General features: G+C 54.7%; 2 protein-coding genes across 3 annotated transcripts; both read left to right on the top strand.

Moving 5' to 3' along the window:
* The first annotated feature begins 944 nt into the window (after positions 1–944).
* LOC119957169 (ferredoxin-2, mitochondrial-like) lies at positions 945–9,994 on the top strand. Of its 2 annotated transcripts, XM_038784957.1 has the most exons (6): positions 948–1,021; positions 1,085–1,108; positions 3,253–3,304; positions 3,684–3,790; positions 5,355–5,442; positions 8,730–9,994. In XM_038784957.1, the coding sequence occupies exons 1-6, from the start codon at positions 964–966 to the stop codon at positions 8,884–8,886; spliced, it is 486 nt and encodes a 161-aa protein (XP_038640885.1). In that variant the 5' UTR covers positions 948–963; the 3' UTR covers positions 8,887–9,994. The 2 variants fall into 2 exon arrangements, with proteins under 2 accessions (XP_038640884.1, XP_038640885.1); XM_038784956.1 differs by having other exon boundaries at positions 945–1,108.
* A 1,338-nt stretch (positions 9,995–11,332) lies between these two features.
* Positions 11,333–15,919, top strand: LOC119957178 (F-box/LRR-repeat protein 12-like). The gene is made up of 3 exons (XM_038784976.1): positions 11,333–11,479; positions 13,883–13,955; positions 14,434–15,919. Exons 1-3 carry the CDS (start codon positions 11,373–11,375, stop codon positions 15,244–15,246), a joined length of 993 nt encoding a protein of 330 aa, XP_038640904.1. The 5' UTR covers positions 11,333–11,372; the 3' UTR covers positions 15,247–15,919.
* Positions 15,920–17,600: the final 1,681 nt, after the last annotated feature.

The raw sequence follows: 17,600 nt of genomic DNA, 5'->3' as shown, positions 1-17,600 counted from the left end.
GGACAACTCTCCCAGCCAGACCATTTGAAGCTGGGTTGGAGGGAGAAATTCAAATATGTTGACTGCTGCTCGTTCTTGTAATTCTTCACAAGTAATTCCATTATCTGAGACCAGAACCTCTCGGAAACTCATAAAGTGGCGAATGTCACTCACAATTTCACAGATTGCCCCTTTTGGAAATTTTTCTTTAAAGTGAACAAACATTATCGAAGGTGATAGCGTGCCTTGACTGATTCCACCAGCTCCTGAAAAGGTTTTGAGTCGGGGGCATCTGTGCAAATCAGACTCCTCATCAGGTTATATGTGAGGAGACCTGCTGGCTGCTGCTTTTATTTCGTCGCTACTGGTGACCACCAAGTTGATTACCGAATAACGGTTTATTAAAGTAATAACAATGCACAGAGAGTGGGATCAAAGCTGCCATGTTCCAAGATTCCTAACTGACTGGGAATCCACACTCCGCCCCCAGCGTTTGTGCGCTCCAGCCCCATTGACCAACTGGATCAGATGACCCTCTGGAAATTGTCCCCTTCCTTAAAATGGCACACTGTGACTGGTATTAAACATGTCAAATTAAATAATTGCCCCTTTGAAACTGAGAATGGTAAGGTAAAGGCTCAATGGTGTAAAAAATGCGGCGGAGGTGCAATGGTTGAATGGTGGAACAGGTTGGAGGGCCAGAATGGCCTCCAGTTGGTTCGAGGAAAGGTTAATCCTGCCAATGGAGGAGTTCAGGAGGTCAGTCTCCGAGTCAGATTTGAATATTTATTTATTTCTGTTTGATATGAGAAACTGGGAAGAGAATCTTAGCTATTTACAAACAATTAGAACCGTTTCAGATCAGACCATTTGAGAATTTCCCTCGGCGTTTGGAAATTCCTTCCCCTTTCAGAGAGTAGGGCGACCTCCCCTTTAAGCGGCGGCGCTGACGTCAGTGGCGGGTCAGCTGACCACGCGGCTGTCATGGCGGCGGCCAGTCTGCGGCGGGGCCTCTGTTGGGCCCTGAGGCTCAGAGCGGCTCCCCGGGGGCCCGGGCCGGGGTCCCCGCTGGGACATCGCCAGGACAGGCGGTTCAGGGCCCCGGCCCGGGATCTCCAAACAGGCCCGGGTGAGAGAGAGAGAGAGAGAGGGGGAACCCCCATTTCTCCCCCCACCCCTCCTCTCCCTCCACCAGGCCGGCACTCCTCCAGCGGGCAGTGCCCATAAAGGAAGGTGGGGAGTGGGGGGGTTGGGGAGTGGGGGAGTGGGGGGGTTGGGGAGTGGGGGAGTGGGGGTTGGGGAGTGGGGGTTGGGGAGTGGGGGTTGGGGAGTGGGGGTTGGGGAGTGGGGGGTTGGGGAGTGGGGGTAGGGGAGTGGGGGTAGGGGGGTTGGGGAGTGGGGGTAGGGGGGTTGGGGAGTGGGGGTAGGGGAGTGGGGTAGGGGGGTTGGGGAGTGGGGTAGGGGGGTTGGGGAGTGGGGGTAGGGGGGTTGGGGAGTGGGGTAGGGGGGTTGGGGAGTGGGGTAGGGGGGTTTGGGGAGTGGGGGTAGGGGGGTTGGGTGAGTGGGGTAGGGGGGTTGGGGAGCCGGTAGGGGGGTTGGGGAGCCGGTAGTGGGGTTGGGGAGTGGGGTAGGGGGGTGGGGAGTGGGGTTAGGGGGGTTGGGGAGTGGTGTTGGGAGTGGGGTTGGGGGGTTGGTTGGGGATGGGGGGTTGGTTGGGGGGGGGGTTGGTTGGGGGAGGGGGGGGGGGGGTTGGTTGGGGGAGGGGGGAGGGGGGTGGTTGGGGGAGGGGGGGTGGGGGTGGGGGAGGGGGGGTGGGGTGGGGGAGGGGAGTGGGGGTTGGGGGGGGGTTAGGGTAGGGGGAGGGGTTTTGGGGGTAGGGGGTTGGGGAGGGTTAGGGGAGTGGGGGTAGGGGGTTGGTTGGGGGGGGGTAGGGGGTTGGTTGGGGGGGGGGAGGGGGGTTGGGGTAGGAGGGGAGGGGGGTTGGGTAGGAGGGGAGGGGGGTTGGGGAGTGGGGTAGGGGGGTTGGGGAGTGGGTTGGGGGTGGGGGGTTGGTTGGGGGTGGGGGGTTGGTTGGGGGTGGGGGGTTGGTTGGGGGAGGGGGGTTGGTTGGGGGAGGGGGGTGGGGGGTTGGTTGGGGGGGGGGGGTGGGGGGTGGTTGGGGGGGGGGGGGGTGGGGGGTTGGTTGGGGGAGGGGGGGAGGGGGGTGGGGGAGGGGAGTGGGGGTTGTGGGGGTAGGGGGTTGGGGGGGTTAGGGTAGGGGGTTGGGGGGGTTAGGGGGTTGGGGGGGTTAGGGTAGGGGGTTGGGGGGGTTGGGGGGGAGGGGGTTGGGGAGGGGGGTTGGGGTAGGAGGGGAGGGGGGTTGGGGAGGGGGGTTGGGGTAGGAGGGGAGGGGGGTTGGGGTATGGGGGGAGGGGGTATGGGGGGAGGGGGGTTGGGGTATGGGGGGGAGGGGGTTGGGGTATGGGGGGGAGGGGGGGGGGAGGGGGGTAGGGGAGTTGGGGTAGGGGTTGGGGGGAGGGGGGTTGGGGGGGAGGGGGGTTGGGGGAGGGGGGTTGAGGGGGAGGGGGGTTGGGGGGGAGGGGGGTTGGGGGGAGGGGGGTTGAGGGGAGGGGGGTTGGGGGAGGGGAGGGGGGTAGGGGGGGGGGGGGTTGGGGGAGGGGGGGAGGGGGGGAGGGGGGTTGGGGGGAGGGGAGGGGGGTAGGGGGGGAGGGGGTTGGGGTTGGGGTTGGGGTAGGGGGGAGGGGGAGGGGGGTTGGGGTAGGGGTGGAGGGGGGTTGGGGGAGGGGTGGAGGGGGGTTGGGGGAGGGGGGTTGGGGTAGGGGGGTAGGGGAGGGGGGTTGGGGTAGGGGAGGGGGGGAGAGGGAGGGGGGTGGTGGAGGATGGGAGTGGGAGAGGAAGGTGGATCTGACCCGGTGGGGGGGGGGGGGGGGGGGGGGCTCTGACCCCGGCGAGGCACCAAAGTTGCAGGTTCCCTCCCCAGGAGCCACGGTCTGACTCTGATATCACCCAGACGATGAGCACTTGCTTCGAGTTGTGCCTGTGGCTGACTTTGACCATTGGTTCTAGTCTCAAACACTGCTCCATTTAGAATGCAGTGAAATATTTCTCTTTGTTTCTGGCCATTCAAATTTACCCAGGCAAAGTATTTAATTCGCTTGTTAAATGTCCGAGTTGAACCGTCACCTGTTGTACAAGTCACTTGTGGCCTGATTCATCTTGGATGTGACTTCAAGCTGCCCTCATTAGAATGCTGACCACATGTATTTGTTGCAGATACCGATCAGTGTGACGACACAAGCCAGAAATCTGAGAATCTGACGGATGTGTAAGTACAGATAGCTAACCTTTGGAGGCTTCCCTCCTGAATATGCTGACTCATGCTGAGATATGATCCCTCCTTTCTTACCTTATGACCTTATTTGCTCTTGGTGGAGAGATCTGATGAGAAATCTGCTTCAATTGATATTGTACATTACTTAATCAAAGGTTCGGAGTTCACAGGGTGGGATCTTGCCGATAGAAGTGATGGTTGAAATGAAGTATCTGAAGGAAGCTTAAATTATTACAGCAAATGTCCCAATCATGGCTGGTGGATAAGTTAGAATATCAACACTTTCAGGAATAAAACTCATTGATTTTTACAAACAACCTTTAATAAATGCATCAAATGATTGTGTTACAGACAATATTTTCCATTGTTTCAGTGTAAATGTAACCTTTATTGACCGATCAGGGCGTCGGATTCCTGTGAAGGGGAAGGTGGGTGACAATATACTGCACTTGGCTCATGAAAATGGGATTGATCTGGAGGGTGAGTACCGATGGAGCAAAATTTTTACCTTAAAGAAAAAGAACAGGTTGGCTTAGAGATGTTAATTATGGGATAAATATTTGACAGGCAGCTCGGTAAAACTCCTCCTGCTGTTCTGTGAATGAGATCTTACCAGAGAAGGAAGATTGTGCCTTGGTAAGAAGCCTCTAATCTGAATTGCAGTATCTTGCAAATCATATTCCACAATTTTGAGAAAGCATATCAGCCTGTCAGCTGTGTATTCCTAATTTTTTTATATCATAAGGGTGTAAATAATGGGGACGGACAGCCTACATGTCTGGTACCTCATGTGGTAAATACACTGCCTGGTGCAATGCTGAACAACACCACAAAGAGACTCCAGGGTTCATCTTTGCTCATCTGGCGGGCAGTAGTTGATCCGAGGGACACTGACAAAATTGATCATTAGCCATTATTCCCTCCCATAGTGTGTGTCCAAAGCCGAAGCATATGCCTGTGCTCTGTGTGGGCAGACACTGAGTCTGCAAGTGTGAGTTGTGCGTGTGTGTATGTCCCTGTTCTTACACCCTAGACCAGACCTCAACTGTTGCTAGGAAACCTGACAGATAGCTTAATATTTCATTTAATTTGTATACTGTGAGGAAAGGATACTTCATTTCAGGAGTGACTCCCCGCACAAAGCAGAAATAGGGATATATGGTGTATTAAAACAAACTTTATTATTATAAATAAAAATTAGAGTGCCCAATTATTTTTTTTCCAATTAAGGGGTAATTTATCGTGGCCAATCCACCTAACTTGCACATCTTTGGGTTGTGGGGGTGAATCCACGCAGACAGTGGGAGAATGTGCAAACTCCACACGGACAGTGACCCAGGGCCGGGATCAAACCTGGGACCTCGGCGCCGTGAGGCAGCGGTGCTAACCACTGCGCCAACCAAAACAAATTTTATTACTAACACATTATTATTAACTTTCATATGAAATGGCTTTCAGTTATCATTAAAACCAATCTTAACAATAACGAGAAACACGAAATCCTAACTGCTAATTTTTTTATCTCCACTCGAGCAAAATCCACCTCCAGTCCAAATCCACTTTTAAATACAGTCAGCCAACCCAAGAATACCTGCTGCAAAGAGATGTCTTGGCTAAACCACTTTGAGCGAGAAATCCTTCTGGAACCAGCTTGGAGATTCTTGCCTGTGTCAACTACTGTTTAACGTGCCAGCCTTTTAGAAACTGTGTTATGTTCACAGGCAAAATCCTTTTCACTAAATTTGTTTGAGAAAAGCTGCTGGTCTGTACACAGTCAAATCTTTAACTGAATTGAAACCCAAAACTTAAACTCAACATCGGACTGCTTCAACCCCTGGATCCTGACATTAACTGTATCATACGAAAGCTAAACACACTAGGGCCAGTTAGCAATGCTGCCTCGAGGCACTGAAGTCCCAGATTCGATCCCGGCTCTGGGTCACTGTCCGTGTGGAGTTTGCACATTCCCCCTGTGTCTGCGTGGGTCTCACCCCCACAAACTGTGGCCAATGTATGTAAAATAACATTTCTTTTTAATGTCCAGGTGCATGTGAAGCCTCACTCGCCTGTTCAACCTGCCACGTGTATGTGGATGAAGAGCATTTCGATAAACTGCCTGAAGCCGTTGAAAGGTACAGAAATGTTTCGACATTCGTGTGTCGGGTTAGAATTCAGGCCCTCTCCCGCTTCGGGTTAGAATTCAGGCCCTCAGCGCTAGTAACGGCGCCGTTGCCGCTCCCTCCACCGAGGTATACCACGAGCCCGGTGGTGGCGGCTACCCTCAAAATTTGGGGGCAGTGGAGACGGCACAGGGGAGAAATGGGGGGCTCGATGGAGGCCCCGATACGGGGGAACCATCGGTTTGTCCCAGGGAGCATTGATGGCGGATTTCTGAGCTGGCACAGGGCAGGGGTTAGGAGGTTGAGGGACCTGTTTGTGGACGGGAGGTTCGCGAGCTTGGGGGAGTTGGAGGGGAAGTTTGGGCTCCCCCCGGGGAGCATGTTTAGGTACATCCAGGTGAGGGCGTTTGCCAGGCAGCGGGTGGAGGGGTTCCCCTTGATGCCCCCACGAGGGGTGCGGGATAGGGTGCTCTCGGGGGTGTGGGTCGGAGGAGGGAGGATCTCGGACATATACCGGGTAATGCAGGAGGTAGACGAGGCCTCGGTGGAGGAACTGAAGGGGAAGTGGGAAGAGGAGCTGGGGGAGGAGATTGAGGAGGGGGCGTGGGCGGATGCCCTGGAGAGAGTGAATTCCTCCTCTTCCTGTGCGAGGCTTAGCCTCATACAGTTCAAGGTGCTGCATAGGGCCCAAATGACTGGGACGAGGATGAGCAGGTTTTTCGGGTGCGAAGACAGGTGTGCTAGGTGCTCGGGGAGCCCAGCGAACCACGCCCATATGTTTTGGGCGTGCCCAGCGTTGGGGGAGTTTTGGGAGGGGGTAGCAAAGACGGTGTCGAGGGTGGTGGGATCCGGGGTCAAGTCAGGCTGGGGACTCGCAATTTTTGGGGTTGCAGTGGAGCCGGGAGTGCAGGAGGCGATAGAGGCCGGTGTTCTGGCCTTTGCGTCCCTAGTAGCCCGGCGGAGGATCTTGCTCCAATGGAAGGATGCGAGACCCCCAAGCGTGGAGGCCTGGATCTCGGATATGGCGGGGTTCATCAAATTGGAGAGGGTGAAATTTGCCCTGAGGGGATCAGCACAGGGGTTTTTCAGGTGGTGGCAGCCTTTTCTGGACTTCCTGGCGGAACGGTAGGGAAATAGGCCCGGGGGGGGGGGGGGGGGGAGAACTGTGCACATGGGTTTGTGGAGGGTGCTATCTCTCTCTCTTTTTTTTTCTCTTTTGTTTTTCTCTTCTTTTTCCTCTTTGTTTTTGTTCTTTCCTTTTGTTTGAAGTTGCTCTTGAAGCTGGGGGGGAACTGTTCATGGGGGGTTACCGCGGTTGTATGTTAACAAAGTTAAGATGTTTATATTTTGTATTTTGTAAAAATTTCAATAAAAATTATTTATAAAATAAAAAGAATTCAGGCCCTCTCTCGTGTGAAACTAATGGATGCTGTGGTGTGAAGAGACAAAAGTCCAGCTCCTTTTCACAAACACCTTTATTTCACTTTAACAGACTCTGCACTAAACTGTATCATCACATCACCAGCTCCAGAGTCCACCTGAAGCCCTTTACATATCAGTGTCAGTCATTGAACACTTAACATAAATGAGACAACTAATTGCAATGTCTCTTAACCCATTACTTAACATCTCGCTTCAGGTTAGAATCCAGACCCTCTCCCTCTTCAGGTTAGAATCCAGACCCTCTCCCGCTTTGGGTTAGAATCCAGACCCTCTCCCGCTTTGGGTTAGAATCCAGACCCTCTCCCTCTTCAGGTTAGAATCCAGACCCTCTCTCGCTTTGGGTTAGAATCCAGACCCTCTCTCGCTTTGGGTTAGAATCCAGACCCTCTCTCGCTTTGGGTTAGAATCCAGACCCTCTCTCGCTTTGGGTTAGAATCCAGACCCTCTCTCGCTTTGGGTTAGAATCCAGACCCTCTCCCGCTTTGGGTTAGAATCCAGACCCTCTCCCGCTTTGGGTTAGAATTCAGGCCCTCTCCCTCTTCAGGTTAGAATCCAGACCCTCTCCCTCTTCAGGTTAGAATCCAGACCCCTCTCCCGCTTTGGGTTAGAATCCAGACCCTCTCCCTCTTTAGGTTAGAGTCCAGACCCTCTCTCGCTTTGGGTTAGAATCCAGACCCTCTCCCGCTTTGGGTTAGAATCCAGACCCTCTCCCTCTTCAGGTTAGAATCCAGACCCTCTCTCGCTTTGGGTTAGAATCCAGACCCTCTCTCGCTTTGGGTTAGAATCCAGACCCTCTCCCGCTTTGGGTTAGAATCCAGACCCCCTCTCGCTTTGGGTTAGAATCCAGACCCTCTCCCGCTTTGGGTTAGAATCCAGACCCTCTCTCGCTTTGGGTTAGAATCCAGACCCTCTCTCGCTTTGGGTTAGAATCCAGACCCTCTCCCGCTTTGGGTTAGAATCCAGACCCTCTCTCGCTTTGGGTTAGAATCCAGACCCTCTCCCGCTTTGGGTTAGAATTCAGGCCCTCTCCCTCTTCAGGTTAGAATCCAGACCCTCTCCCTCTTCAGGTTAGAATCCAGACCCTCTCTCACTTGGTGCCGCAGATGTACCATTGAAAGCATTTCTTTTGGATGTATCACAGCTTGATATGGTTCCTGCTCTTCCCAAGACCACAGGAAACTACAAAAGGTTGTGAATGTAGTCCAGTCCACCACGCAAACCAGCCTCCCATCCATTGACTCTATCTATAATTCCCACTGCCTCAGAAAGGCAGCCAGCATAATTAAGGACCCCACGGACCCCGGACATACTCTCTTCCACCTTCTTCCGTCAGGAAAAAGTTACAAAAGTTTGAGGTCACGTACCAACCGACTCGAGAACAGCTTCTTCCCTACTGCCATCAGACTTTTGAATGGATCTGCCTCGTATTAAGTTGATCTTTTCTCTGCACCCTTGCTATGACTGTAACATTACATTCTGTAGTCTCTCCTTCCCTATGTACGGTATGCATTGTTTGTACAGCATGCAAGAAACAATACTTTTCACTGTATACTAATACATGTGACAATAATAAATCGAATCAAAAGCTTTGGGTTAGAATTCAGGCCCTCTCCCATTTCCTAATTCATGCTAAACCTGATGATATTTTCCATTTGCTGAACTGTATTCTCAAATACTTGCAGTGTAAGGTGAATGTGAGTATAATCGGCATTTATTATGAAAACAAGCATCCACTAATGTGGCAAAGTTTTTAATATTTTATCCACAGATACATGTGTCAGAGTTTGCTAAGGTGAGAGCTACCTGCAGATGAAGATGTGTATGTCTGATTAAATGCAAGTGAATTGTTTTTCCAGGGAGGAAGACATGTTGGACATGGCACCAGTCCTGCAGCTCAACTCCCGGCTGGGGTGTCAGGTCATCCTCACCAAAGAGTTAGAAGGCATGGAGCTGACGCTGCCGAAAATCACCAGGAACTTCTATGTTGATGGGCATGTGCCAAAGCCCCATTGATGGCTAATTGCTGGGACGTGTGGTGTATCGGGAAAATCGCATCATTCCAGTAATGTTTTGAATGTGACGGAGCAGCACCTAATGGGCAGTCAGTTTTACCTCGAGGCGGGGGCAGAGAGGGACAGTGCAATCAATTTGTTAGTGTGCAGTTGGAGAGAAGACGGGCAGCAAGAAATGCAAGGGCAAAAGTCACTCCCAGTATTCCCCCTTCGTTCCCTCCAGTCTCACTCCCCGTCTTACTCCCTCCCACAACCTCTCTGAGGATTTCCAAGCCGTGTGTCTTCTCCTGTCTCACCCCTGTTCTAACCACTGCTATTAGCACCATTAATGTGGCATCCATCAGATGGGACTAAGTTTTGCGATTTGGGAAAGTGCCGTTTGTTCACTTGAGCTTTGTAAAGCCACGAGCAGCAGTACTGGAATCTGGAATGCTGTAAATTGACTCCTTTATGGTGAAGGGGCCAATGGTTCCTGAGCATAAATGCACAAATTAACTTAGAAAGCAGGTGGCTGCAGTGGTTTCTTGAGAAATTTCTTGACACAGCAAAAAGAGTTTTGAGGTCAAAGTTTTTCAGAAGGATAGGGATTGAGCTCTGCTGTCAGAGAGTACAGATCTCTGCAGGGTATCCCAGTGAACTTGTGTGAGTTACGATGCACAGAATGGATTCACTAGGTTCTCTGGGATTTTGGTACCAGACAGTTCAAGGCCGAGACTCGGAATAATTCATCAACGTCCCAAAGTGTGATCCCTCCTCTCCCACTGACCTGTGAACCCAGAAGTGGCCAATATCTCACCCAGGTTGAGCTTTGTAACCCTCTGCAGACTCCTCCAGAGACCAGCTTATCCAAGTCACACTGGGTGTGTGGATAGCCAGCGGAAAGACCTCTCAAACAGCAATGTCCTGACAACGCACACAATTAACAAACTGCTCCAACAGAAATGTTTCAAAACTAAATATATATCTTATAGCAAATGCTGTACTTTTTTTTGCATTACGGTTAGTAAATATGACTGTATTTTAAACATTTGGAATTTATTTAAATTCTTTTACATTAAAATATTGATGCACATAATCTACAATAAAGCCAGAAACATATTTTGACACCCCATGTCTCGCTGTTTTCCTGAAATCGGTGTCTATTTCCTCTGTAGAGCTGTCTAAACAAACACTCCACCCTGTCTGTCTCTGTGTGAAAAGTCTGACCTGTCGTCTATTCCGATGGCGTTTATTCCTGTGGTGGGTCAGGGAAACTCAGTGTGCCGGGAGGCCGGGAGGGGGCAGTGTGCCAGGAGGCCGGGCCGGGAGGGGGCGGTGTGCCGGGAGGCCGGGCCGGGAGGGGGCAGTGTGCCGGGAGGCCGGAGGGGGCAGTGTGCCGGGAGGGGGCGGTGCAGCGGGAGGCCGGGCCGGGAGGGGGCAGTGTGCCGGGAGGCCGGAGGGGGCAGTGTGCCGGGGGCAGTGTGCCGGGAGGGGGCGGTGTAGCGGGAGGCCGGGCCGGGAGGGGGCGGTGCAGCGGGAGGCCGGGAGGGGGCGGTGTTGCGGGAGGCCGGGAGGGGGCGGTGTAGCGGGAGGCCGGGCCGGGAGGGGGCGGTGCAGCAGGAGGCCGGGAGGGGGCGGTGTAGCGGGAGGCCGGGAGGGGGCGGTGTAGCGGGAGGCCGGGAGGAGGCGGTGTAGCGGGAGGCCGGGAGGGGGCGGGAGGCCGGGAGGGGGCGGTTTAGCGGGAGGCCGGGCCGGGAGGGGGCGGTGCAGCGGGAGGCCGGGAGGGAGCGGTGTAGCGGGAGGCCGGGAGGGGGCGGGGTAGCGGGAGGCCGGGCCGGGAGGGGGCGGTGTAGCGGGAGGCCGGGAGGGGGCAGTGTGCCGGGAGGCCGGGCCGGGAGGGGGCGGTGCAGCAGAAGGCCGGGAGGGGGCAGTGTAGCGGGAGGCCTGGGGGAAGGGAGGGGGCGGTGCAGCAGGAGGCCGGGAGGGGGCAGTGTAGCGGGAGGCCGGGCCGGGAGGGGGCAGTGTGCCGGGAGGCCGGGAGGGGGCAGTGTGCCGGATGCGGGCCGGGGGGGGGCGGTGTAGCGGGAGGACGGGCCGGGAGGGGGCGGTGTAGCGGGAGGCCGGGCCGGGAGGGGGCAGTGTAGCGGGAGGCCGGCCGGGAGGGGGGCAGTGTAGCGGGAGGCCGGGAGGGGACGGTGCAGCAGGAGGCCGGGAGGGGGCGGTGTAGCGGGAGGCCGGGCCGGGAGGGGGCAGTGTGCCGGGAGGCCGGGCCGGGAGGGGGCAGTGTGCCGGGAGGCCGGGCCGGAAGGGGGCGGTGTAGCGGGAGGCCGGGAGGGGGCGGTGTAGCGGGAGGCCGGGAGGGGGCGGTGTAGCGGGAGGCCGGGCCGGGAGGGGGCGGTGCAGCGGGAGGCCGGGAGGGGGCAGTGTAGCGGGATGCCGGGCCGGGAGGGGGCAGTGTGCCAGGAGGCCGGGCCGGGAGGCGGATGTTGTGGTTTTGCTGCCGTCAAAATGGCCTCAGTTTCGGGGGAAGCGGCGACGCTGAACTCGCTGCCGGAGAACGTGTTGGTGGAAATCCTGAAATATCTCCCAACCCGGCAACTGCTCCGGATCAGCAGGTACCCGACCCCGGGGAGCGGGCCCAGGTCCCGGGTCTCTCTCTCCCCCAACCCAGGGGGGGAGGCCTGGGCCCGGAGAACTGTACCTCAGGGAGAGTCAGGAGGGAGACTGTACCCCAGGGAGAGGGGGAACTGTACCCCAGGGAGAGTCAGGAGGGGAGGGGGGGGGGGGGGGGGAACTGTACCCCAGGGAGAGTCAGGAGGGGATGGGGGGGAACTGTACCCCAGGGAGAGTCAGGAGGAGGGGGGGGACTCTACCCCAGGGGGAGTGGGGGGGGGGACTCTACCCCAGGGGGAGTGGGGGGGAGGACTCTACCCCAGGGGGAGTGGGGGGGAGGACTCTACCCCAGGGGGAGTGGGGGGGGAGGACTCTACCCCAGGGGGAGTGGGGGGGGAGGACTCTACCCCAGGGGAGTGGGGGGGGGAGGACTCTACCCCAGGGGAGTGGGGGGGGGGAGGACTCTACCCCACCCCAGGGGAGTGGGGGGGGAGGACTCTACCCCACCCCAGGGGGAGTGGGGGGGAGGACTCTACCCCACCCCAGGGGGAGGGGGGGGGGGGGGGAGGACTCTACCCCACCCCAGGGGGAGTGGGGGGGGGGAGGACTCTACCCCACCCCAGGGGGAGTGGGGGGGGGGGGGACTCTACCCCACCCCAGGGGGAGTGGGGGGGGGAGGACTCTACCCCACCCCAGGGGGAGTGGGGGGGGGAGGACTCTACCCCACCCCAGGGGGAGTGGGGGGGGGGGGAGGGCTGTACCCCAGGGGGAGTGGGGGGGGAGGACTGTACCCCAGGGGGAGTGGGGGGGGGACTGTACCCCAGGGGGAGTCAGGGTGGGGGGGGGACTGTACCCCAGGGGGAGTCAGGAGGGGGTGGGAGGGAACTGTACCCCGGGGGGGGGGACTGTACCCCGGGGGGGGGGGACTGTACCCCAGGGGGAGTCAGGAGGTGGGGGAGAAACTGTACCCCAGGGGGAGTCGGGGGGGGGGGAACTGTACCCCAGGGGGAGTCAGGAGGAGGGGAACTGTACCCCAGGGGGAGTCAGGAGGAGGGGAACTGTACCCCAGGGAGAGTCAGGGGGAACTGTACCCCAGGGAGTGTCAGGAGGGGGGGGAGAAACTGTACCCCAGGGGGAGTCAGGAGGGGGGGGGGAACTGTACCCCAGGGGGAGTCAGGAGGAGGGGAACTGTACCCCAGGGAGAGTCAGGGGGAACTGTACCCCAGGGGGAGTCAGGAGGGGGGGGGGAAACGGTACCCCAGGGGGAGTCAGGAGGGGGGGAGAAACTGTACCCCAGGGGGAGTCAGGAGGGGGGGAGAAACTGTACCCCAGGGGGAGTCAGGAGGGGGGGGGGGGGAAACTGTACCCCAGGGGGAGTCAGGAGGAGGGGAACTGTACCCCAGGGAGAGTCAGGGAGAACTGTACCCCAGGGAGAGTCAGGGGGAACTGTACCTCAGGGAGAGTCAGCACATTCAGGAGAGAGCTGGTCTGTATTTTGAAAAGATTATACGTTATGCGAGTTAGTACTGTCAAAATTTTGGAAATGTATTTATCCACATGGTTTGAGAGGGGGCAAAGGAACAATGGCCAGCTCTCTTCACTGCCCCCCTGGAACTTTCATTTCTAGTACATTGTTCACATCAAAGTATCTCCGAATAGTTGAAGCTGAATTATTGTGAAAGGCAGTGAGATATGTATACATGTCGCAGGCCTCTATGGATAACTGAACTGAGAGAATTTTGCCCCTAGGATTGCAGAGTCATTAACAACTGAGATTAATTGGGGTAAATCTATCGAGCGATGTGGAGCTGAGACACAGATCGACTGTAATCTGAACGGTGGAGGAGCCTGAGCGAGCCGAGTGGCCTCCTTCTGTTCCTGTGGACTACTGAAACTCTGGGTGTGGAGGAAGTATCCTCTTTTTGGGGGTGGGGTGGGAGGGCAGGGGCTTGTAATGTGGGAGGGGGTTTGGCTTCAGAAGACTTGTACTCTGAGGGGGGTTTGGGGGGTGGGACAAGTGGTACGTACTCTGGGAGGGAGTTTGCTGTGAGGTTTACATTCTGAATGTTCTGACCCTGAGGCAGGTACGTCATTAAACTGAGGTTTGAGTTTGTGGATACAGCAGCAAGGGTACGCGGGAAATCAGTGGGGAAGCCCAGCAGATCTGACCGTATCTGTGAAGAGAGGAAAAAACAAACAACAATTAGTGGTTCCAGTGCAATATGACCTCTACAGAACCAAAGTTCCATGCGTGAGTCGTCCAGACTCGAAGCGTTAACTCTGTTTCTCTCTCCACAGACGCTGCCAGACCTGTTGAGGCTTTCCTGCATTTTCTATTTTTATTATCTCACATTTGCAGGAAATGCGTTGTTGAGCTAACACATTCATATTTTATGTTTCCACAGAGTTTGCAAAAGATGGAGGAGGTTAGCTTATGACAAAGGCCTCTGGAAAGATGTTAATTTAACTCCATACAAGGTACAGAATACTGACATGGTGGTTAGCATTCTGTTGAATACAGAATACTGACATGGTGGTTAGCATTCTGTTGAAAGATTTTAGATTCTTACAAAAAGGGCATCTTGGCTGCAGTTTAAAATCTGATGTTTCTAAAGATTCCAAACTTCACAATTAAGGATATTAATTCACTATGTGCGTACACAGTCAATAACGAAAAGTTAATACTTTTGTACGGTCTATTCTGTGAGGATGTTTAGAGCCACGATCAGCTTAGCTTTGATTTTAATGTCCAACCCCCGGTTTCTGAACGTTGCCCGATAAATAGTTTTTCTCTCCTATTCCCCATCGCACGGCAGCCCCTGTGATCTACCCCGTAAACATTGCCAATATGTTGTGTTCCTCAGCTCAGAATTTTCAGCTGTTTCTCAAACTAACTCAGTATCTTATTTGAAGGTTTCCCGTGTGAATCACTAATGGTTTGATGCTACTGTTTCAGGTAAACTCACGGATACTCTGGCACCTGGTCAGGCATTATCTTGGCGGCACTCTGAGGACCCTAAGGGTTAAAGGTGTCCTTCATTCTGTCAAGAAGAATGAATCACTGACCGAAGCCTTGCTGTTGGAGATTGGGAAGCGCTGTCCGAACTTGAGCGAGCTGCGGCTGATTGAGATGAATCTGCGAGGTATTAGTTACGAGTGTTTGCCTCCGTCATTGCTCAGTCTGGAGTTAACGCACTGTGAGATTCCCTTGCAATGGTTCAGAGTGGCAGCCGTGTCCAACAGGACTCGTGTCCCACCTCAGATCAAGAATCTGGAGGTGGACAATGTGCCAAACTTCTCGGACCAGCACCTCCAGAACCTGGCGTCACGCACGACCTTGAAGGTGCTGATCCTCTCCGGCACGTACAGGGTAACCGACTCTGGGATTGAGAAATCGGCCGAGTCTCTCTCGGAAGTCGTCCACCTCAAGCTGCACGGCTGCAACATCTCGGACGACTCGCTACGTCACATTGCCCGGCACCTGACTCAGCTCCGCACGTTAGACCTCACAAACTTCTGCTCCATGACTGATGCAGGTCTGACCTGCCTCGGAGGTCTGCGCTCCCTCCAGTCCCTGTGCTTCGAGTATTGTGACCAGATTACCGTCGAGAAACTCCTGGCTGTCTGCACCGGCCTACCATCGCTGAACAAACTCAACCTGAATGGGAATCTATACTCCGAGGGAGACCTGCGCAGAATCCGGCAGAGTTTACCCAACTGCACTGTCACCAACGATTTCCCTGACATGGATTCGATGGCTACATTTTAATAGTGGATTGCTGGCATCCACGATCACGGCACTGGTTTGACTTGTGGCCGGGGAGGTTTTGCTTATACTGATTCCATGTGGTTGGTCAGGGCCCTGGAATATTGTGTTTTAATAGCCCCCTTCGGCCACCAGGTAAATTAACACCCCAAAATCAATGTGTGTACTCTCAACCTTAGCGAGAGAGGATTATGGGTGGCAAGCACATAGAATTACTACCGTGACTAATGAGGTTGAGTTTGGAGTGTATTCAGACCAGGCTCGTGAGCAGTTTCCCAAACAGAGGTGAAACAGGACGAAGGTGATCTACTTTGCCCCCCCCCCCCTACAGATTGGATCCTGGGATCGTTGGCACTCTGTATTATTGTATCTCACTCATTTTCAGGTGGAAGAATATGGTAGGTTGGCTTTCAGCAATTTGTTTGAGGAAAACCGTTTTGAAATATTTCCAATTTCAACTTGCCGCACATTGTAAGATTGGTAACCAGCATGACTGAGATCACAAGAGTGAGTTCACTAGTGTGGCTAACCAATGGTTTACATTTCTAGTTCCTGACAGTCTATGAACAACGCTTAAACTCTTCAGTGATCATTATACAATTAAGCTCAGTAATTTTATTTGGCAGCTTTGTTTCATTGCTATTGAAAATAAACTTTTATCATTTGTAATAATTCATATCTCTATTTCCTCTATTTATTGTAACGGTAGCGACGTCCTTTTATGAACAACCTGATTGGCCAATTGTGGCCATGTGACTTTGAATATTGATGCTTTGAATGAATCCCATTGGCCAATAGTCATCACATGCCCATTGATCCTGTTGCACCTATCCCAGAGCACAACCCAATCTTCACTACTACTATCCCAGCTGCCACGTCATCGTGCCGGTCCCATTCTGTCCAGTCACAGCCAGGGAATCACCGGAAATGGCTTCTCTTCCAGGCCCTGTGCTGTCTCCCAAGTCTTGGCTGCCCCCCCCCCCCCCCCCCCCCCAGCGGATGCCCTTGAACACATCAGAAACGCATATCCGGTTCCACCATGCATGTTCTCCCTCACCACCACTCGTCACCTCGATCCGATTTGCGATTGTTTATCCAGTAACGGATTCGCAGAAATTATCTTCCAATTAAATATTTCCAAGAGTGACTGTCACAAACCTCATCCTCAACTTGGCAACAGTCTGAGGCTCCACCACACTCCTCACAGCCTGTGGCGGAGCTTCTGACCACGTCATCAACTCCACCATGGAGGCCACCTTGGTGATCTAACCTGACTCCACCACCCCCTCAATTCATCTCCTGCAGGAACCCTCACCCATACCTCCTTTACCTTCAAATGTAATTGTACCAACGTTCTCCTGAGCAACTTCCCACTTTGCAGCCTCGAGCGAAAACCCTGTTGTACTGTACCAAGTTCTATTCACTTTATCACACCCCATGTTTGTTGTTCTCCGGGCAGCACGGTGGCACAGTGGTTAGCTCTGCTGCCTCACGGCGCCGAGGTCCCAGGTTCAATCCCAGCCCTGGGTCACTGTCTGTGTGGAGTTTGCACATTCGCCCCGTGGCTGTGTGGGCCTCACCCTCACAACCCAAAGATGTGCAGGGTAGATTGATTGGCCACACTACATTGCCCCTTAATTGGAAAAGCTGAATTGGGTCCTCTAAATTTATAAAGAAAACAATGTTTGTTGATCTCCATCGGCACTATTTCTGATAAAATATTGATGTAAAAGATATGATCCTTGTTTGCAAATTCATTTGTGGCGTCCCCTCCTCTCTACATCAACTCCCCCAACCATCACCACCCTCTCAGCCTCTGCACTGCCCAACCTGCCCTTCAGCACAACCCCAAATTTAACCCTCCCACTACCACCCAAATGGTATCTGTGCGCTTGGTGCTGCAACCCAAGGTGTGGAATCCTCAGTAAACCCCTACCCCTCAACGCACCCCCAACTCAGTAATCCCCTAACCCCCTTCACACACCCCAACCCGGTAAACCCCTACCCCCTCCACACCCCAACCCAGTAATCCCCTAACCCCCCCCCCCCCACGCACCCCAACCCAGTAATCCTCTAACCCCCTCCACACACCCCAACCCGGTAATCCTCTAACCCCCTCCACACACCCCAACCCTGTAATCCCCTAACCCCCCCCACACACCCCAACCCAGTAATCCCCTAACCCCCTCCACACACCCCGACCCAGTAATCCCCTAACCCCCTCCACACCCTGACCCAGTAATCCCCTACCCCCTCCACACCCCAACCCAGTAATCCTCTAACCCCCTCCACACACCCCAACCCAGTAATCCCCTAACCCCCTCCACACACCCCAACCCGGTAATCCTCTAACCCCC

This window comes from Scyliorhinus canicula, chromosome 25, assembly GCF_902713615.1.
Source record: "Scyliorhinus canicula chromosome 25, sScyCan1.1, whole genome shotgun sequence".
NCBI classification, from domain to species: Eukaryota; Metazoa; Chordata; class Chondrichthyes; order Carcharhiniformes; family Scyliorhinidae; genus Scyliorhinus; species Scyliorhinus canicula.
The sequence above is the reverse complement of the archived record's forward strand: the minus strand, read 5'-3'. Positions and strand labels throughout refer to the sequence as shown.